This window comes from Lathyrus oleraceus, chromosome 1, assembly GCF_024323335.1.
Source record: "Lathyrus oleraceus cultivar Zhongwan6 chromosome 1, CAAS_Psat_ZW6_1.0, whole genome shotgun sequence".
Classification (NCBI taxonomy): domain Eukaryota; kingdom Viridiplantae; phylum Streptophyta; class Magnoliopsida; order Fabales; family Fabaceae; genus Lathyrus; species Lathyrus oleraceus.
This window is the reverse complement of record NC_066579.1, coordinates 127714859-127737275: the sequence shown is the minus strand read 5'-3', so window position 1 is coordinate 127737275 and position 22417 is coordinate 127714859. Positions and strand designations below refer to the sequence as shown.

The 22417-nt window shown below is 36.2% G+C and overlaps 2 protein-coding genes across 2 annotated transcripts in view; both read left to right on the top strand.

The window, feature by feature from the left end:
* The first annotated feature begins 1829 nt into the window (after positions 1–1829).
* LOC127121749 (probable mitochondrial saccharopine dehydrogenase-like oxidoreductase At5g39410) overlaps positions 1830–22417 on the top strand; it is a 63813-nt gene continuing 43225 nt past the window's right edge. The window contains exon 1 of the mRNA XM_051052195.1: positions 1830–1963. The gene's annotated coding sequence lies outside the window, so the exon portion shown is untranslated. The remainder of the gene's footprint in view (positions 1964–22417) is intronic.
* Positions 15578–22311, top strand: LOC127095351 (putative pentatricopeptide repeat-containing protein At4g17915). The gene is made up of 3 exons (XM_051034055.1): positions 15578–16937; positions 22106–22181; positions 22269–22311. Exons 1-3 carry the CDS (start codon positions 15668–15670, stop codon positions 22309–22311), a joined length of 1389 nt encoding a protein of 462 aa, XP_050890012.1. The 5' UTR covers positions 15578–15667.

Genomic DNA, 22417 nt, shown 5'->3' with positions numbered 1-22417 from the left:
TCAAGCTTTGCAAAATCAAATCATGTCTTTGTTGACTATGGGCGATGAACATAGAGGCACACTCGAGAATATCTCGACATTTGTATGTTATCTCTATCTTTTTACTTTTTCTATTTTTAGTCTTATACCTTTGTTATCTCTCTCTTTTTACTTTCTATGTTTTTCTTACTTCTTATAGATGTGTGTTTGTTGAGTATGTATTTCTTCTTCTAATTGTATTTTCTTACTTTTTTGTAATTAGGATCCGAAGTGGTTTAGATGTCGTGTACATGAATATGTACCCCACGATCCTTTAATAGAACCATATATTAGAGGATGTGGATTTGGAAATGTACTAAACATTGTTTCGTACTCGGTGGACTACAAGTTCATTCTAGCTTTGTTGGAGAGGTGGAGACCTGAGACCCACACATTTCACCTTCCGATTGGTGAGTGTACTGTCACACTTGAGGACGTGTACATGTTGTTGGATCTCCGTATAGACGGAAAGGCAGTGAATGGTCAAGTTAACCAAGACAACAATATCTGCAATGAATTATTGGGTGCCCCTTTGTTAGATGACGAAACTGAGGGAGACACATCCGGTCAAGCAAGGGGGCAAGGTATAAATTTAAAATACCTAAAATAATATTATGTCAGTATAGTATTGTCCGACGATTCAACCGAGTATGAGAAAATAATAAAAGCTTGGTGTTATATTATGATTTTATTTGGTAACTTTTTGTTTCCAGAAAGTACAGGTAATTCTGTAAATATAATGTATTTACCTTTATTACGTAACATTAATAAGGTAAACACTTATAGTTGGGGTTTAGCTGTCTTGGCCCATCTATATAGTGCAATGTGTAGAACTGCAAAAAAGAATACATGTACTTTTTTTTTCATGTGTGTATTTGCTTCAAAACCAAGAATCAAACCCCGCATCCACAACCGTCTACAACCCAAATAATTCATATGGGTCACTTCATCGTAGCCCCCCACCAATGAACACTCAACCATTGTTTAACTATAGTACGCCCCAGGAACCATTGATTCGTTTTCGAAACGACTCAATGGCCCAATTTGGGCAACTATACCGTCCCCAATTCACCCAACCCCAACGTCCTAACTACGATGACATGGACACCGAACTCCATTATGGAAGCGTCGTTGGCCAGAGCCTCTCCGGATATTGGGAGCAAATGATGACACATCTGTCAAATACCGTTGGAACTTCCGCCGGACCTTCCAACCAACCATCGCTCGATCAGGTCAGCACCCAAAGACCACAAACACCTCAAGAAAATCGTGGGAGACCTCGGAGACAAACTAACACACCGGGATGTGGAACCGGGGGACGTTATAATCTGATCGGTCATTAGTTTATTGTCAGTCCAATGTAACCAATTATTACATCTTCAATGAATTTATTTTTTTCATTACTATTTCTTATTTATTAAATAATAAAAATTAAATATTAAAAATTAAAAAAAATTAAAAAAAAACTAAAAAAATTACAAAAATTAAAAAAATAAATAAGAGGGGGTGTATGCGCTAGATGAGTTGGCGCATACACCAACCAAATGAACCTAGACGCCACTAGCATTGACGCCTCCTCATGAGGCCCAATGTAGGCGCCACTAGCATTGACGCCTCCTCATGATGAGCCCAATGCATGCGTCAATGCTATTGACGCCTCCTCTTTAAGTATTGGTGATGCGCCATTTCATCTGACGCATCCTCTACCAAACTTGATTATTTTGATAATTTTTTTGAATAATTGATTATTTTTCGATTTTTTTTTTAAAAAAATGGTTATTTTGAAAGAAAAAATTCAGGAATTTTGTTATTATATTTACGGATCTTTCTTTTCTCACTCCTAACAAACAACTAAATATTTCCATAACAAAAACAATCTTTTTGCATTTACAAAACATTTCCTAGGTAAATCAAAACTGTCACTGAAGCAAGAAACTTGAAGAGAGTAGGGGTGTGCAAAATAACCAATAACCATGAACCAATTTCCTATCCAAATTAATCCAAACATTAAAACCCAATCCAAAATTATATTTAGAAATTGGTGATCCATTTATCAAATTAAAAAAAAACCGGTAACCATTATTACAAACCGGTTCAGGTAAACGGTTACCATTTTTCAATAATCATTTCAAATCCCTAATTCTCAAATTTCAGAATCCCTAATTCTCAAAAATCCAAACTTTTTTCATCTTTTTTTTCTCTTCATCATTCTTCAAATTCTAAACTCATCAAAACCTGCATCGTGAAACAAAGATTGTCTGGTGTATCTTCTACCAAATCCCTACCCTAACCCTTTCTTCTCAAACCCTTCAACTTGCAACTCAGAATTTATTTTAAGTTGCATTGGTAGGTGAATTTTTTATATCTACTTTTCTTTTCCTTTCAATTCCATTATTAATTTATTTTACTTTTTTATCCCTCTAGATCTGGTGTTCACGAAATTCATCTATAATTGGCTTGTTTATTTTGTTTGAGAGGTTTATAGGTTAAGCTTAATGTGATTAGGAACACATAAATTGTTTGGGAAATTAACAAAGTGATTTACAGTTTCTTTCTTTGCTGTGAAATTGAATTCAAGGAGATGATGTACTGGGCTGCTTTTACACAATTTAGTCATTGTTGTTGTTCTATTGTTGTTTTTATCCTTTTTTGTGGATTTAATTGAAATCGAATGTAAATTATGTAAACTGTTAGAAAAAAACCAGTTATAGAAACTTGCATTCATCTTTTTGGTATGAAAATGTGGTTCAAATAAGCTGATGCTTCTGTTTTTACATGGGAAACTGAAGTATAAAGAAACTGTGTGCTAAGGATGAAATAAGTGCTTACTGAACAAATCTTGCTTTTTTATTAACTTAGGATGAAATTTGTAGCGTAAAAGCTCTTTGAGTAGTCATTGATAGGCAATTTTGTTTCATTACAGCGGAGGCTGTGGCAGGATCAGCAGCATAGCTTGGTAGAAGTCTGTCTTGTGTATGTGTACAGAGAAGAGATAGTGATGCTTCTAGCTTTTTTGATTTAACTCTAGCCCAGGTACGTTCTATAATTACTGAAGCTTCTTTTAATTGATGTTGAGTATTTCTGGTAACTTTTATGCACGATGCATCTTCCAGCAAAAACTAAAAGAACATTAATTTAGATAATGTGATATGGTGCGAGAATGCTTCAACTTTTTTAAAAACAATTTCTAGTGTAGAAGATACACTTCCATTTCCTAAAACTACACCGGCCAGATACGTCAACGCTGAAATTCGAAAGAATTATTTTGTCGTCAAACAAGAATCGAGATATAGATCAGCTTCCGCGAATAATAATGGATAAATACTGATATGAACCATCAAATCTGTTAGGAAAAAGGTTTCAAAGCTGACCACCATTTCGTTCTTTGACTTGTTTGTTACAAACATTGTTTATTTGATTAGACAATCGTGTTCAGCAATGATATGGATAAATACTGATATGAACCATCAAATCTGTTAGGAAAAAGGGACAGTTTGAGTGTTGCCATCTAGATAAGCTCCTACTAATTATGATAGACTTTTATGTCGTCAAATAATGTCTGCTTTGAAGTTGTTTCTGGTGGTATTTTGAACTGGTGCTTTGTGTTTTTCTGAAGCAGACACTGACCAAGAAAGTTAGGCTCAATTGCATTTAGTTTGATGGTGATATTGATTTTGATATTCCATTGGCTTCATAATTATCATTAATATCTTGTTAAAAATTGAGATTAGTTATCATTAGATACTATTTTTTTAGTATCTTAAACTTTATGCTTATTCCACATTTTTTGAGGGATGAGGGTGTAAATCTCAGAATTTGCCGGATATATCATGTAATGTGGTTACATCGTCGGGTTTGCTTTTGATTTATGTCTGCATTGCAGTTACTTCTTTTTTTAGTTTAGTTTAGTAACTTTGCTGTAGATGATTAGTACTGCGTAAGTGTTGTTTTGTACTTGTAACATTAGGTGTTTTTTTTCTAAAACTTAGTCATGGAGTTACTTTTCTCATTATATTGTACGGAAGTATCACATCTAATATGTAGTGGTTCATAAAAAGATTCTATAGTGAAAGAAGGATCATTTGGCAATTTCATTACCCCAGACATTTCTGGATGGAATCCTTAGCATCATACTTTTATGCTAACTTTAGATTTCATGATGAAGACTTAAGAAATGGTAATTATAAGATTAGGTGCTGAAGGAACTTATTTCTATTCATTAGTACTAACGCTTCATATTTCACACGTCATCCTGGCAAAACATAGCAATTACATACCTCTAGATGTATCAACCAACTGTTTGATCCTGAACCGTATCCGCGATGGAAGTGGTAAGCCGGTAAAGATCCATCCAGACAAACTACAAGAGAGAATACAAATCAATCACATTGAGCAATTAACTAATAGCTTTTGTCTTTACAGCTGTGAACTGCATGATTCTAAATAGTGAAAGGGCCCATATCAGAAATAAGTCAGCTATATAATCTTGATTTTGTGATGAATGGTTGTGAGAAATGCGGCGAGGTTTTGAAAATTGAGGGGATTCTCTGAGAGTTGCTGAGAGAGATTGAGAGTGGAGTGTTTGATTTGTGCTGTAATTTTTTCCGTGAATTGTGACTGGATGAAGAGTGATGAACAATGATTGGACCCTTATTCTATTGCGAAACTCACATGAAGTTCATCCTGAAATTCACTTATCAGTTAGAAATTCAATAGTTTGTTAGAGTTTATATGTTAGTTGGAAATTAGTTTAGAAGTTAGTGATTTTAGATTTCAGTTATTAGTTAGAATGTTTTCAGTTTAATCTCAGTTATCAGGTGAAGATGAGTTGTGCCACCTTTGTTATTGAAAAGAAATGTTTAGTTGGGAAAAAGTCAATTTTTGTGAAAAATGCTCAGACTGTTAGTTTGTTACTGCTGAATGATATGCTTGGATTGAAATCATGCTATGGCTGCAACATTCTGTTTTTGCCTATTGCTAGTTATTAGTTAATTGTTGTTCTGTTAATTGGAAATGCATTGCCATGTTGGATGAAACTTTGTTATGCAGTCAAATCTATTAGAAGTTTGTGTAAATTAAATTTATATTAGGCTCTGATTCAATTAAATGAAAATTATGAAATGTTGTTATTCTAATTGTTCTAAATAGTGAAAGGGCCCATATCAGAAATAAGTCAGCTGTAGAATCTTGTGAAAAAGTAATGCATCATACATACCAATTGAATAAGGAAATGTCATATTCATATCAGATTTTTTATTGTGTTTTTTTATCATAATTTGTTTTCCTATTTTTAACAGAATCAAGATGACTAATGTTGGTACAACTTATGCAACATCCGAGAATACAGTTTCAACCCCTCCACCTACAATCTCTAATGAAATGCCACCTCCTCACACTAAGAAGCGAAGGAATCGTTCAGAGGTTTGGAAGCATTTCATTGTATCGTCGGAAGAAGAACAAAAAGCTTCGTGCAAATACTGTGACACGAAAATTAAGTATAATAATGGAACTAGTTCCATGCATGCTCATGTATCGAGATGCCTTGTTTACAAGAGGCAAAGGACATTATCTTCTACGACAAGTGTTGAAGAACATGTTGGCTCTCCTTTAATTGTCAAGTTTGACCAAGAAGCCATTAGAAGAGCAATGGTTAAGATGTTCATAAACATGGAGATTCCTTTTCGGAAGGTTGAACATGAGTCTTTTCATGAATTTATGAGTCTCGCATCACCAAGATTTCAGATTTGTTCACGCACAACACTAGCGCGTGATGTCTTGAAACTATGGGATAGTGAAAGAATGATTTTGAAAAATTTTCTCTCTCTGAATTGTCGAAGAGTTTGTCTCACTACTGATATGTGGACTTCTTCTTGTCAAAAGTTGAGTTATATGTGTGTGACAGCCCATTTCATTGACAATAATTGGCACTTACATAAGAAGATTTTAACTTTTTGTCAAGTCACAAGTCATACAGGGGATGCTATTTGTGCAACAATGGAGATGTGCTTGAACAGTTGGGGGTTAAACCGTGTGCTTAGTTTGACAGTTGATAATGCTTCATCTAATGATGTTGGGGTTGAGCGTCTCAAGAGAAGGCTTTTGTCTAGGAATAGTTTAGTTATGAGTGGAAATCATTTTCATATGCGGTGTTGTGCGCATATATTGAATTTAGTTGTGAAAGAAGGTTTGAAAGACATTGATGGCTCTATTGGCAGAATCCGTCATGCTGTGTGGTATGTTAGATCTTCTCCTGCGAGGCTTGCTAAATTCAAGGCATGTATTGATGAGGAAAGCATGGATTATAAAGGTTTAGTTTGGCTAGATGTTGAGACTCGTTGGAACTCAACATACTTGATGTTAGTATCCGCATCAAAACATGAGAGGACCTTTGAAGAATTAAGTTTTCGAGATAAAAAGTATGTGAATGAGTTGACAAAGAAGGGGAAAGGTGTTCCGACAGAAGAAGATTGGAAGCATATTAACTTAATCATCCCATTCTTGAAGTTATTTTATGATGCTACCTTACATATATCGGGGTCATCTTATTTGACAAGCAATATATATATGTTTGAGATCCTGGGTATTGGAAAGAGCATTGTGGATATGTGTGCGTCTGAAGATGAGCATCTACGTTCAGTAGCTCAAAAAATGAAGAAGAAATATGATAAATATTGGGGAAATCATGAGAAGCTTAACATGTTGTTGTTGATTGCTCTAGTATTCGACCCTAGGCGCAAGATTAGATTGGTCGATTGGATGGTAAGGCGATATTATAATAAGGATGATGCTGACGCCTTGAAAGCAAATTTAGAGTCTAGCTTGAAATCTATTTATGAGGAATATCGTGTTGGATTTATGTCTCCTCAAGGTAATTCAGATGAGTTGCAAGTTTTTGGTGGTGTTAGTGATCCTTATGGAACTGCCGAGTTCTATATTTCAGAAGGGTGTGACAATGCGGATAATGAGTTAACTACTTATCTTGGAGAGAAGTTAGAGCATAACATGGAGATAAATGTTCTAGAGTGGTGGAAAGTGAACTCTAGCCGATATCCCATCCTTTCAAACATTGCAAGAGACATGCTGGCTATACCTATAAGCACAGTGGCTTCTGAATCTGCATTCAGTACAGGAGAAAGGGTGCTTGATCCATATCGCAGCTCATTAACACCTACAACAGTCGAAGCGTTGATATGCACCCAAGATTGGCTCAAAGGAACATCTTCCTCTTTGATTACAAATGAAGATTTTGATATTCTTGAGAGATTTGAGCAAGGTATGATAACTAAGTATATTCGCTAATGTATTATTATTTATTATACTTGAGGTATAATGAAATCTCTTTATATGTTTTGTAGAATTACTTTATACGGAAGATGGTGCTAGTTGTTCAACCTCTTCAACTTCTGTTACACTCGAAGATGATTTAACGGTAAAGAATTCTAAAATTTGTGATTTGTTTTGACTTAATGTGTTACTGAATCTTCCCTTACACGGGTCTCATATTTTTGTACTTTAAACTAGGCTCCTTAACTTGAATATATTTTTTTTGAGATAATGAGTTTGAGTTAGATTTTGTTCGAGACATGGTCTTAGAAATCGGGTCGTCCATGTCTTAAAATGTAAAATAGACTTGCAATTTCACTGTTTTCACTTTTGAATATGCTAACATTCTTGTAATTTCATTTTATTTTATGCAGCATTAAGTTTATTGTAGAAGAAGCTGATTAATTGCTTATGGAACTAGAAGTGAAGAGATGAAAACAAGGATGGAATGAAGAGATGAAAACAAGGATGGAAAGCCTTTTCTCAACATCATCAATTTGATTGGAAGATCATTCTTCATTTTAGATTAACCATGCATACAGTGTTTTTATATACACAGAAAAATTATAATTTAGAATGTAAGCAAACAATTTTCTGTTATGTGCAAATCACTTTTTTGTTGCTACTAACAAATCTTTTGCTTTAATTAGACTAACACTCAAGAGATTCTTATCTATTTCTATCTAAATCTGTTTGTTTAGAAATTGGTAACATAAATTAATAACACAAATATTCTTCTTGTCTCCTTTAATTGGTTGCTTTGTTTGCTATATAAATGGAGTGACAAAACAACAAAAACTCAAAATTTGAAACAAACTCACCCTCTAACCTTCTCTTCTCTGCAACCAAAAAAATGGAAGTCACTGAAACAAATAGAAAAGGCTCTTTGCATCTTCACAGCAATAGTTTGCCCCCTACACGGGTCTCATAAATTATTTTTTTTAAACCTGATTTATTTTTTATAATTTTTTTAAATTGTTTTTTTTATAAAATTGTTTTTCTTATAAAACTGTTTTTTTAAAGAAAATAAAAAACTGGTTTGAAAAATACCGATTTAAAACTCTTTTTTTAAAATTGATTTTTTTTCTATCTTATAGGTAATTACTTAATTTTGATTTTTCCGATTGAAATTTAAAAATAGTGATTGACTTCAAGAGCGATTGGATAGAGTTAAGAAGTTGTTGGAATGAAAATTAAATTTGAGGGAAATTTGGTTTTAAAATTGATTCAAACAAAAATAAATATTTTTAGTACAAACCGGTTATTAACCAAACCGATCCAAACATAAACCGATTTTAAAAATATAAACCGGTTTTATCAAAGTGGTTTTAAAAACCAAACTGATCCATATATTTGGTTCAATTTGGTTATGGTTTTGAACCATGCACACCCCTATGTGTCTCTACTGTCAAGCAATAACAGTTTCTGGGAGTTATTGTTCACAGTTAAATAAAATAAGTTGTGATAGAATTAGAGTTTGACCTACCTCATGCTTACAAAACCGGCTTAAGGTGAGAATTGCCCCCACTTATAAACACAACACATGTTACACTTTTCCTCAACAGCCTTACACGATTACACTTTTCCAGCCTCATTGACGTTGTTCCCCCGTGATGTCGCTGCTTTGTCGTTGCAACTTGCTCTGCTGAATTAGGCATGAATAAAGGAATTAAACTAGAAAGACATTTCAATATTCTTGAATTAGTTAGTCATTAACCACAGTTGGAAATGTTTTAGATTTTAGTTGTATTCGTGAATAATATTGATGTATTCTAGACAATGGTTTATATTGAATTAGGAGAGACTAAGAGACATTTAGGTTAAACTATGTGTCTTTAAAAGCACTACGGAGACTTTATTATATATAAAGAGATTATAACTAATTACATGATATAGTCGATGTGAGACTATTCTATATACAAATATTCTCAACACTATATATTTACAAATATCAACAATCTCCCTCAAGCTTGAGCATATAAGTCAAATGCACCAAGCTTGTTACATATATAACTAGTTCTGGGACTTCGCAGAGATTTTGTAAACACGTCTGCCAATTGATCATTAGAGTTGACAAAGCTTGTGACGATGTCACCTGACTCGAACTTCTCTCTAACAAAGTGACAATCTATCTCAATATGTTTGGTCCTCTCATGGAAGACTGGATTTGAAACAATGTGCAATGCAACTTGATTATCACAAATAAGTGTCATTGGTCTTGCTTCTTCAATTTGAAGTTCCTTGAGCAACTGTTTTAACCAAATAAGTTCACATGTTGCCATTGCCATGACCCTATACTCTGCCTCGGCGCTTGATCTTGCAACTACGTTTTGTTTCTTACTTTTCCAGGATACAAGGTTTCCTCCAACAAGTACATAATCTCCAGAGGTGGATCGTCTATCAATGGGTGACCCTGCCCAATCAGCATCAGAGTATCCAATTATCTGAGTATGTCCTTTATCTTCATACACTAAACCTTTTCCTGGAGCACATTTGATGTATCTCAGAATCCGGATAACAGCATCCATATGTTTCTGACAAGGGGAATTTAAGAACTGACTTACCATACTAACCGCAAAAGAAATGTCTGGACGTGTGACTGTGAGATAATTCAACTTTCCAACCAATCTTCTATACCTTCCTGAGTCAGATAGAGGCTCCCCCTGATTGGATAGTAGTTTGACACTTGGATCCATAGGAGTATCAGCTGGTTTAGCATTCAACAAACCTCTTTCTTCCAAAATATCCATAGTATATTTCCGCTGAGAAATCACCAAACCATCTTTAGATTGGGCTACCTCAATACCCAAGAAATAGCGGAGTGTATCAAGGTCTTTTGTCTGAAATTGATTCGAGAGATGTTGTTTTAACTGGAGTATACCCTGCTGATCACTATCAGTTATGACAATATCATCTACGTACACAATAAGATAAATACACCCTTGGGCTGAGTGACGATAAAAAACAGAATGATCAGCTTCACTACGGACCATACCAAACTGTTGTACTACAACGCTGAATCTGCCGAACCAAGCTCTCGGAGATTGCTTAAGACCATAAAGAGACCTGTGTAACCTACACACCATATTCAAAGACTCCCCCTGAGCAAAAAATCCAGGTGGTTGCTCCATATATACTTCCTCTTCAAGATCATCATGTAAAAAGCATTTTTGATGTCAAGTTGATGAAGAGGCCAATGTCAAATGGCTGCAATGGTTAGAAGAAATCTAACAAATGCCATCTTGGCTACAGGCGAGAAGGTATCACTATAATCCAATCCAAAAATCTGAGTGTATCCTTTGGTTACCAACCGGTTTTGTAGGGTTGAGTTAAACCCAAACCACACATTCTTAACATGGTATCAGAGCCTCGTTTAAGATCCGGTGGGCCACCTACTATGGTTTCCGCTATCGGGTCACCCACCATTTATTTCCACGCTCCAGATGTCCAGTCCTGGGCGTGAGGGTGTGTGTTAAGAGTCCCACATCAGACAATATATAGCCTGAACATGAGTTTATAAGTGGGGACAACCCTCACTCTACCAACCGGTTTTGTAGGGTTGAGTTAGGTCCAACCATATTTCTTAACAGTTTCCTTAAGGTAACCGAAAACATCTTCAATTCAATACACAACCTTTTTCTAAAATGATGTCTTATAGTGGGTAGTTGAAATTGCTTGCCTGGTTTTAATCTATGTTTGGAATTCTAAAAAATCACGACACCACTATAGAGTTTGTAAAAGCTAACAAATGTAGCTTTAGAAAAATCACGGTGGGAAGCTCTTAAATGTGAGGAGGCAGTGGATGACTTTGTTTCCAAACACACACTTAGAAACTGGTAGCTTTAGAAAAATCACGGTGGGAAGCTCTTAAATGTGAGGAGGCAGTGGATGACTTTGTTTCCAAACACACACTTAGAAACTGATCTTTTAGCTTTAGCTTTAGCTTGGTTGCTTATGTAGGTAGCTGAACTTATAACTACTTATTTGTGTTTGTTTATGCAGGTTGCATTTATTTCAATGAACAAAGCGCCAGTTCAAGGGACTGCTATGACTAGCGAGAAGTGAACTGCTTCCATTCCGTAAAAAGCAGAAGGCTGATAAGTAGTGACAAATGCAAATTGTATTGGATTAGTATTTTAAGGAAAACAAAAAGATTTCTAGATGGTGATCAAAAGATTCTTGGTAAATTTAATAAAAGATTCTTGGATAAAAGATCACACTGTGAAACCATGTAAGCAACTAAGCATGTACTAAATCAGTGAATGTTGTTCTCATTAAACCATTTCCAATGCTAAAACTGTGAAGTTTGATCATAAATGGAAATGTGTAAAGACGGTCTATACACCTTTACTGGTTTATGTTTTCTGGTATTCTTTGTGTTGGATGTTAAATCTTATGGTATTATATGGAGTATGATTGATGGGGGTTATTTGGTTGCTTCAATAATAATTTCATGTCACCTTGCTCAGGTTTGCTTACCTTGCACATGTTCAAATATCACATCCACTCTCGAAGGGAGGCATTGCTTATTGTGTAAGCACGGTGCCGATATTAAACCTTTATAATCAAGTTAAAATAAAAGATTTTGGAGACTGAATTATTGTGAATCAATACTTATTACTTCCATTTCCAAATGAGTGACTTCTTTATAAAAGTAATTTGTCCCAAACTAAATCAGTTTTTTATTTTATTTTTAAAATTGTGTCAATTTTATAAGAATGGAATTAAGGAGGTTCTTCTTTATTATATGAATTTGGGTTATTATTGTTTTATCTGAATGGAATTAAAGAGCAAAACGATTTTATTTAGATCTCTCCATGTGGTGATCACATATGATGGATATTTATGAGTCCTTATCGTTCCTTGAGACGATTATAAATGTTGGATTCTTAAACATGAGTCTTTGTCGCTCGTCGAGGCGATTATATATATTGGGTCCTTAATGTAACACCCAATTTTTTAAAATTGTTTTATTTTAAATTATTGGTGAATTTTTGGTGTTTTATTTAATTATTAGATGTTGGTGCGATTTAAAATAAATTATTTGAATATGCGTTGTTGGGGTGTGGTAGAAATAGTAGGGTGCGATGAGACGTTAGAGTAAGTTAGAAAATGATTATAATAAATAGAATTTTATTTATTATTATTGATAAAATAAGAAATTGGAGAGAATAAGAGTATGAGTCAATTGTGAAATTTTAGGAGAGTTTGTGGTAAGAAGAGGGAAACTAGAGTTAAATTGGGCAAAAATGATAATTAAGCAAAAGTAAGGAGATTACTATATATTTCAAAAGTTGGGAGAGAAACTAGGTTTTTGGGAGATTTTGTTGGTATGTGAGATTGGAGCAAAAGAGGCAAAGAGGGAGAGAAAAAACTTGAGGTTAAAGAAGAAGATCAAGGGCTTTTGCTGGAGATCAGATAAGGGTGAGAACTTTTTCTAATAGTAAAGGGTATGATAGAAGGGTATAATGGAGGAACCTTTAACCTCCTTAGGGTTGAGTGTTTTGATTCATAATTCTGAAATTGTATGCTATGATGGTTGTTATATCATGATTATATGATGAATTTCAGGTCCCTTATGTGCGTCTATGTTTTTTTTATGATTTAACATATATCCATCATTGTTGCAATTTCGAAGGTTTTAGGCATAATCTTAAAATTGTGATTAGGTGATTTAATTGTGTTAAAACTGTAAATTAACTTAAGATAATTAGAGTATTGCATGGGTTGTAATTTTCGAAGCGTTTGCCTTTTTACGGAATCGAAATCGAAGGTACGAAAGGCCTCCAAGGATGAAAAACGCAGAAAATTCTGCATTCTGTCTGTCATGACCGCACTCAGCGCTAGAGCCTCTGTTCGTGTCTTTCGGTCGAAATCGTTTTGGCCATAACTTTTGATTCGTAAATCCAAATCGAGTGTCGTTTGAAGCGTTGAATATATGAAATTGAGGGCTATAACTTTATTCCAGGGATACAATAATTTTGGTGATTATTTAATGAACGTTTTTGGGGTTGAAGAAGATGAAAATTATGCTGGAAATTTTAGAAAAACAACAACTTTTTAGTAACGCCTCTGTGCACGGTTTTGATCATAACTCTCAACTTGTGAATCATTTTGGGTTGGGGTTTGAAGTATTAGAAAGGTGACTCTTAGAGATATAATGTGATAGTGATAAGTGAATTGATTGAGTATTATTTCTATGCCTACTGTATTGGTGAAGTTTTTCTTCATACGTTCAGTTAATGAATTGTTGACATATCCCGACGATTTTGGTCATAACTTTTATTCTGTAAGTCCGATTTTGATGTCGCTTGAAGCATTAGAAATCTAACACTCAGGCATATAACATGGTAGTGATTGTTGAGATGTTTGAATATTATTCACATGCCTAATATGTTAACAAATGTATTGGTTTATACGTTTGGTTGATGAATCCTTGCATTATTGTAATATCGTGGTGTGATAATTATGTTGTTATGTCGATAATGTTAAGATGTTGATGAGTTGATGATGTTTGTTAATATCATTCACGTGGTAACATGAATTGGTTGTTACATGATGAATGATGTGATGCACAAATGATGAGATGTGTGTGGGGATCCTTTTGGTGAACCTTGTTGTGTTAATGCATGTTATTTGAGAGTCATGCATCTTGGTGTATGGGCTTCGGCCCAGTTTTGGCGGGCCTCGATCCTATAGTGATGGATCAGGTGCGAGTAGCTAATTCCTATTTTAAGGGATTGGTGAAGTGTTACCTATGGTGATGGTAGCGATTTTGGTGTGCTCTGGTTCCAAGAGGGAATCAATCCTATGGTGGGGATCATGGAGTGAGATGAACCTGAGTGTTCATATTTGGTACCACAAGTATATCGAGTCGGTGTTGAGTACATTGCATAAGTACTGCATTTGTATTGGTTGTTGTTGACGTGTTGTTGGATGAGATGCTGTTACATATGATGTTAATGATAATTAAGATGTGGTTTTGTATGATGTTGATGATATTTTAGATGTTGTCATGTATGATGTTGATTATGATTTGGATGTGAAAATGTAATATATTGTTGTGTATGATTGTGTAGATGTTGTACTTTATTCTTCATTCTATATCATTTATTATTGTAATGAATTCTCACCCATTTTGTTTGAATGTTGCCTTTACATTGTCATATATTTTACATTATGTATTGAACCTAACACGCAATAATCCTTCCAATATGATCGTGTATATGATTTAAGTACAAATAACATGGAATGTAATTTAAGTAATATAAAATTTAAAATAGCATGAGACACAACCAATTAGATATAGACAAAAAAAATCATATGTGAATATTGCTCTCAATGATGAAAAGTTTGAAATCTTGATTATTATGTATTATAACATTCATTTTCACTATCAAGATAACTTGTTGTTATTTAATAAATTTTGACCTATCATTCATTTGTATTTGTCTTTAATGTTAAAAATGTGATTAAAATATTTTATTAAGTGAACACAACACAACTAATTAGATTCAGATAAAAAAAATCATATATAAATAGAGATTAATTAGTATGCACTGTCAGTGTAAAAAAATTTACCCTGTCAATTCATCACCGTCACCCGTTTGCATTATTTTATATATTTTTAAAATAAAAATCAAACATATTTCAATATCCAATACCTGACATTAAATGACGGCGTAAAATCCTTTTACACCGTCAATGTATTTCAATTAAAACCATATAAATATTATTCTCAATTAAATATTTAAATACAATTATGCGGTATAAAAAATTTAAACCCGGATTTTTAACTGGTTTAATATGAAAATCAAGAAAAATAGCATCAATTTGAAAAAAAAGTGTCAATAGAGTGAATGGATGATTAAATTGTGTATTGAATTAGTAATACCTTGAACAAATTTATGAATGTCAAAATTCTAATCAAACACTTTTATACACATTGCTACTCAATTGGTCCATCCAAAAAATAAATAAATCACATTTTAGATAAAATATAAATTAAGAGAGGGTTTTCGGTACATTTATAAACCTCTGAAAGTATCTCCCGTCTCACATTCACACACTTTTCCGTCCCACACCGTCTCCAACGACCACATTTCCTCACCATTTCCGGTAAGATAACAATTCCGCTAACGGTTGGACCGGCCGGTCTGACCCGTATTCAATTTCACAACTAACCGTTCTCTTCAACCTTCAACAACTCGTTTCAGTAAAACCCAAATGCCTCTGTCTGTCATCACAATAAGCTGCTCAATTTTCAATCTCGTGTTACTCACCTTTTCTTCTCAACTCTTCTTTCTTCCCTCAATCATTACAAATCATGGTTACTCGATTATCAACAAAATTCATGAACATTTGCATATCCTCAATGTGCAAATCGAAGCAATTACTAAAAGCCGAAGTCGTTTTAATAGACGCCATTAAACTAGGAGTACTCCCTGATACTGTTACATACAACACGTTAGTCGATGCTTATTGTCGTTTTGTCAGCATCGATGCAGGTTACACTGTTCTCAATAGAATGAAAGAAGCAGGGATTAACCCTAATGTTGTTTCTTATAATTCAGTGATGTCAGGTGCTGTTAGAAAATGTTTATTATCGAAACCCCTCCAACTGTTCGACGAAATGCTTCAATCAGGAATACACCCGGATGTCTGGAGTTATAATATTTTAATTCATTGTTTGTTTAGGCTTGGTAGACCGGACGAAGGGTATCGTGTTTTCAAGGATATAGTCGAGCGCGCTGAAATGTATCCTACGATGGCGACATATAATGTTATGATTAACGGGTTGTGCAAACACGGGTATGTTCATAATGCTCTTATGTTGTTTAGGAACTTGCAGCGTCACGGGTTTGTTCCTTATGTGTTGACTTATAATGCGATGATTAATGGGTTATGTAAGGCTAGGAGGTTGGCGGATGCGAGGAGGGTGTTACGTGAGTTTTGTGATTATGGTTATGAACCGAATGCAATTACTTATACCATGGTTATGAAGTGTTGTTTTCGGTGCGGGAGGTTGGAGCAAGGGTTGGAGATTTTGTCGGAGATGAGGAGGAAAGGTTATACGTTTGATGGATTTGCTTATTATACTGTGGTTGCTGCGTTGGTGAAGACCGGAAGGATTGAAGAAGTGGATGAGATTGTTGGGAAGATGACGAGTAATGGTTTGGTGCCTGATCTTGCTTCATATAATACGATGATAAACCTTTTCTGTAGGCAAGGTAAGTTCGATGAGGCGTTGAAGTTGGTGGATGAGATAGAGAAACAAGGACTGAAATGTGATCAGTATACGCACACGATTATAATCCATGGATTGTGTAAGATTGGCAATTTCGTTGGTGCCGAGAAGCATTTGGATTACATGAAGTCATTGGGTTTTGGTTTTAATTTGGTGGCATTTAACTGCATGCTTGATTGTTTGGGTAAAGCTGGTCATATTGATCAAGCAGTGAAAGTTTTTGATAGTATGGAGGTTAAAGATTCTTTCACTTATACTATCTTGGTGCATAACATTTGCAGGGCAAAGAAGTTCCTTTTTGCTTCCAAGCTTTTGGTTGCTTGTTTGAAATCTGGTTGGTGTGTTTACTGTATGTGTTTGTGTATGGTGTGGTTGTATCCCCATAGGATTGCTAGACTTCGCATAGTCTCTCGTTTGCATGTCAATTAAGGTAGCACGGTTCCTTCGTCTAGGACTTCCTTTCTTGCGTGAGCTTTCCTAAAACACAAACAAACATTATCCCCTCTTAAGGACATGTTAACTCCTTCTACTACAGGTGAGTAAGTCTCCAAAGGTCGAGCATCCGGTAGATCGCGTAGTGACGTCGTTCACCTAAAAAACATAAAACAAACAGAAATAGTTTAGCCGAACTACGGCAACTCTGATTCTCATGTTCAGATGAGATACGTAGGCACGAGATGCGATGTCTTGTCGAGTTTGACTAACGACTAACCTCTAATTCTTTTCTCTCGCCCTCGTTGCGATTGAGACCTCCCTTTTCTCTTGCCCTAGTTGCAATCGAGACCCTCCTCTTGTGTGTGCTTGGAGTTTGATGTAAGTCCAGCGATTGGCATTCAGTTTCCAATTCGCCTGTTTGTTTGTTTGGAGTCTGACATAAGTCCAGCGATTGGCAATCGGTTTCCCGCGTGTGTTTGTTTGTTTAGAGTCTGACATAAGTCCAGCGATTGGCAGTCGGTTTCCTGTGTGTGTCTGTTTGTCTGGAGTCTGACATAAGTCCAGCGATTGGCAGTCGGTTTCTTGTTTGCTTGTTTGTCTGGAGTTGGATGTAAGACCAGCGATTGGTATTCCGTTTCCAGTAGTGTGTTTCGTTTGACGTCTCAGCGTCCCGTTTCAGTGTTTGTTTGGCGTGCGTTAGCCGAGCTACGAGTGCTCTGATTCTTACTCTGGTTAGAGAAGATACGTATGCATAGGATGCGATATCCTAGCGAGCACATTTCATGCATATCATCCGATATAATCATGAAGCTCTCTAAACAAGAAAGAAACAAGTCCAAAACTCTCTTGGCACTACTCAATAGCCCATTTCCGTCGGTGTCTTCCTTGAATCCAACCTTGTGGATAAACCCTTTTTCAATACCCCCTCAGTGTTCAGCCCTAGGCAGGAGAATCGTTTGTAAGTCCAGTGTCGTTAGCCAAACCATCCTTAGAGTCTCGTTCTGATGGAAACCTACACCATATCACTACAACGTCAAATGTATATACTATTAGACCTTCATGTGTATCTTTGCAATTTGTATTATGTTTGACCAATCCGTTCTATCCATTTCCCCAGTCGTGTCAAGCATACATAATATCAGACCTTCATGTGTGTCTTTGCAAATTGAATATGTTTGACCAAGCCTTCCATTCGCTCTAGAGTGAGTCACATGGCTATAGCCCTTCTCTTTCTGTCCCAATAAGGTTAACTTTGGGACAACACCCCTAATGGTGTCTCCACTTCTTTTCTTTCCGATAAGGTTAACTTCGAAACCATCTCCCACTTCTTTTTATCCTGATAGGGTTAACTTCAGGATACTTCTCTCCTCTTCCCGATAATGTTAACTTCGGGATCCGTTTCTTCTCTTCCTGATAAGGTTAACTTCAGGATTCATTTCTTCTCTTCCTGATAAGGTCAACTTCGGGATTCGCTTATTCTCTTCCTGATAAGGTCAACTTCAGGGTTCATTTCTTCTCTTCCTGATAAGGTCAACTTCGGGATTCGCTTCTTCTCTTCCTGATAAGGTCAACTTCAGGGTTCATTTCTTCTCTTCCTGATAAGGTCAACTTCGGGATTCGCTTCTTCTCTTCCTGATAACGTCAACTTCAGGGTTCATTTATTCTCTTCCTGATAAGGTCAACTTCGGGATTCGCTTCTTCTCTTCCTGATAAGGTCAATTTCAGGGTCCATTTCTTCTCTTCCTGATAAGGTTAACTTCAGGGTCTATTTCTTCTCTTCCTGATAAGGTCAACTTCAGGGTCCATTTCTTCTCTTCCTGATAAGGTTAACTTCAGGACCCGTTTCTTCCCTTTCCGATACGGTTAACTTCGGAAACCTTCTTCTCTTCCTGATAAGGTTAACTTCAGGGTCTATTTCTTCTCTTCCTGATAAGGTCAACTTCAGGGTCCATTTCTTCTCTTCCTGATAAGGTTAACTTCAGGACCCATTTCTTCCCTTTTCGATAAGGTTAACTTCGGAAACCTTCTTCTCTTCCTGATAAGGTTAACTTCGGGGTCTATTTCTTCTCTTCCTGATAAGGTTAACTTCAGGATATTACCCTTCTCTTCCTGATAAGGTTAACTTCAGGATATTACCCTTCTCTCCTCGATAAGGTTAACTTCGGGGCCCATTTCTTCTCTTTCCGATAAGGTTAACTTTGGAAACCCCTTTCCATTTCTTCTCTTCCTGATAAGGTTAACTTCAGGACCCTTTTCTTCTCTTTCCGATAAGGCTAACTTCAGAAACCTGTTTTCATTTCTTCTCTTCCTGATAAGGCCAACTTCAGGGTCCATTTCTTCTCTTCCTGATAAGGTGAACTTCAGGGTTCATTTCTTCCCTTCCGATAAGGTTAACTTTAGAAACCCTCTTGTCTTCCTGATAAGGTTAACTTCAGGATCCATTCGTTCTCTTTCTGATAAGGTTAACTTCGGAAACATGTTTTCACCCATTCTCTTCCTGGTAAGGTTAAATTCAGGACCCCTTTCTTCTCTTTCCCATAAGGTTAACTTCGGAAATCCGTATCCTCTTTCTCCTCTTCCTGATAAGGTTAACTTCGGGATTCATTTCTTCTCTTTCCAATAAGGTTAACTTCGGAACCCCTTTTTCGTGTCTTCTCTTCCCGATAAGGTTAACTTTGGGACCCCCCTATTTTTCTTCTCTAGTTCCAATAAGGTTAACTTTGGAATGTTTCCCCAGCAATGTCGCCATTTCTTCTCTTCCTGATAAGGTTAACTTCAGGACCATTTTCTTCCCTTTCCGATAAGGTTAAATTCGGAATCCCATTCCCATCCCTTCTCTTCCTGATAAGGTTAACTTCAATATCCATTCTTGCTCTTTCTGATAAGGTTAACTTCGAAAACCCTTTTCCATATCTTCTCTTCCTAATAAGGTTAACTTCATGACCCTTTTCTTCTCCTTCCGATAAGGTTAACTTTGGAAACCTCTTCTCCACTTCTTGACTTCCTTATAAGGTTAACTTCAGGATCCTTTTCTTCTCTTTTCGATAAGGTTAAATTTGGAACCCCCCCTTTTTCGTGTCTTCTCTTCCTGATAAGGTTAACTTCGGGACCCCCCCCCCCCCCCCCCCCCCCGTTCTCCTTCTCCATTTCCAATAAGGTTAACTTTGGAATATCTCCCCGACGATGTTGCCATTTCTTCTCTTCCTGATAAGGTTAACTTCAGGACCGTTCTCTTCCCTTTCCGATAAGGTTAAATTCGGAATCCCGTTTTCATCCTTTCTCTTCCTGATAAGGTTAACTTCATGATTCATTCCTTCTCTTCCCGATAAGGTTAACTTCGGGATCCGTTTCTTGCCCTCCTGATAAGGTTAACTTCAAGATACTTCTCTTCTCTCCCCGATAAGGTTAACTTCGAGATACTTTTCTTCTCTCTCCGATAAGGTTAACTTCGGGATCCATTTCTTCTCTCCCTGATAAAGTTAACTTCAGGACCCCTTTCTTCTCATTCCGATAAGGTTAACTTCTGAGCCCTGCCCTTTACCCTTTTCTTCTCTTCCCGATAAGGTTAACTTCGGGACCCCTTCTTACTCTTCCTGATAAGGTTAACTTCAGGACCCCTTTCTTCTCTTTCCAATAAGGTTAACTTCGGAGTCCCGCCCTTTACCATTTCCTTCTCTCTCCGATAAAGTTAACTTCGGAACCCATCCCCCAATAAAGACGAATGGTGTTTGGCCTCCCTTCCTTTCTTCCCAGTCATAAATAAAAAATAAATAAAGTACAGGTTCCACCTGGAAAACTATTTTCAAAAAAAATAAAAATCTTTCACCCATTTCTCCCCGACGAAAATTTTTCTCAATGATTGCCAAAGAGTTTCGAAAAAAAAGAGGAAAAAGAAAAACCTGTAAAAAAAAAGACAGAGAGCTTGTTGAAAAAAAGGGAGAGTCCATCGTATTACATCAGCATCATGCATATTTCATTCACCTCTAACCTTTCACACACCATCGACCAGATAACACTTAAATCCCCAACAGCTGCCCTGCACAAAAGCTAGTTTGTTCATCCTATATCTCAGTGAAGAATTTCTTCGTGACCTATCTTCACATTTCATTTGTTCTTGGTGGGTAAATTTTCCGATATTTTAGTATTTAATCCTCTCCTACCTTGAATGTCCGGAGATTGTTACTATCCATACATTCAGGTTTGAGAAGATTAAATAGGGGCAACTGTCATACCCCAAAATTCACCCTACCTTTCACAAAGTTCATCTAGGTCACTAATCCCAGTCATATGCATGTCTTCATATCATTCATATCATCTACATAACCATGGTCCAATACAAGAGGACATGTATCTTGTATTCCTAGCTTTGTGCTTGCATTTAGTGGAAGCTAAGGTTTCTCTGCAACTAAAGGTGGCTCAATCAATCAAACCATAAGTGGAGGCAGCTCTTGAAGCTTGTGTTTTGTGCTCAACATTGGTGATTCAACTGTGGTTTCTTGGTGAAGCAAATGTGAGATGAAAATGATTGGAATAAAACCATTTTTACATCTCAATCAATCAAACCATTTAGTGGAAGCTTGTGTTGGAAAAAGTTCTTGGTTCTGTTTGTCAGTTAGAAGAACGGTTCAGAATTGGTGGAGGGTGGTTTTTGTTTTGTGTGGAGGTTTGGGGTGAAGGTGATGGAGTTCGATGAGGATTGTTCTCAGTTGTGGATTGTAGGTTGCAGGGTGAGGTTAAGCGTTTGAGGAAAATTGTGGAAAAAGGTTTGAGTTAGTTATGTGGAGCCTTTTTCTTCTGTTGAGAGTTGGTTATTTGTAGGTTGGAGAGAGTCATGAGGGATTCTGTTATGAAGTGGTTGTTAACCGTGGGCAGTTATGGCAGTTGGAAATTCAGTTCAGATTCTTTTGTGAGTTATTTGGTTAAGCTCAATAAGTATATGAATTTCTGCTGAGCTTTTTGTTGATGTTAGTTTTTTAGGGTGGGATATTTCGGTTGGAAGTTAATCAAGGCTGCTAGCGTTTGGTTATTCGGTTGGAGAAATTTTCTTTGAAGGTTTTCTTATGGTTTTATTGAATTATGCAGGTTCTGTTTATGAGAGAGTTGGAAGCATGTTCCGGTTCAGCATTGAGGTGGGAAGTTGTTATGGATTACGATGTTGGTTAGTAGTTGTTGAAATGAAATGCTTAGGTTTGTTGTTCTGTTATGATTTTCATTTTGGATGTGTGATGTTAAATAAATGTTGCAGCTTTGATGTAAGGACTACTGGCTTTCTTCTACATGCAATGTGATGTTGGATATGCTATGGGTTGCTTCTGATGATGGTTAGCTTTACCATTGCTTGACTAATTATTGTGGCTTGGTTGGCTTATTCAGTTCTGGTTTTTTGCAGGGTTT

What these genes read in the sequence shown, in the direction of transcription:
- LOC127095351 (XM_051034055.1), top strand. Translation starts at nt 15,668, where the DNA reads ATGGTTACTCGATTATCAACAAAATTCATGAACATTTGCATATCCTCA. An exon ending in ATCTGGTTGGTGTGTTTACT is followed by an intron (nt 16,938 to 22,105) that starts GTATGTGTTTGT and finishes TGAATTATGCAG; the next exon opens with GTTCTGTTTATGAGAGAGTT. An exon ending in TGTTATGGATTACGATGTTG is followed by an intron (nt 22,182 to 22,268) that starts GTTAGTAGTTGT and finishes TAAATGTTGCAG; the next exon opens with CTTTGATGTAAGGACTACTG.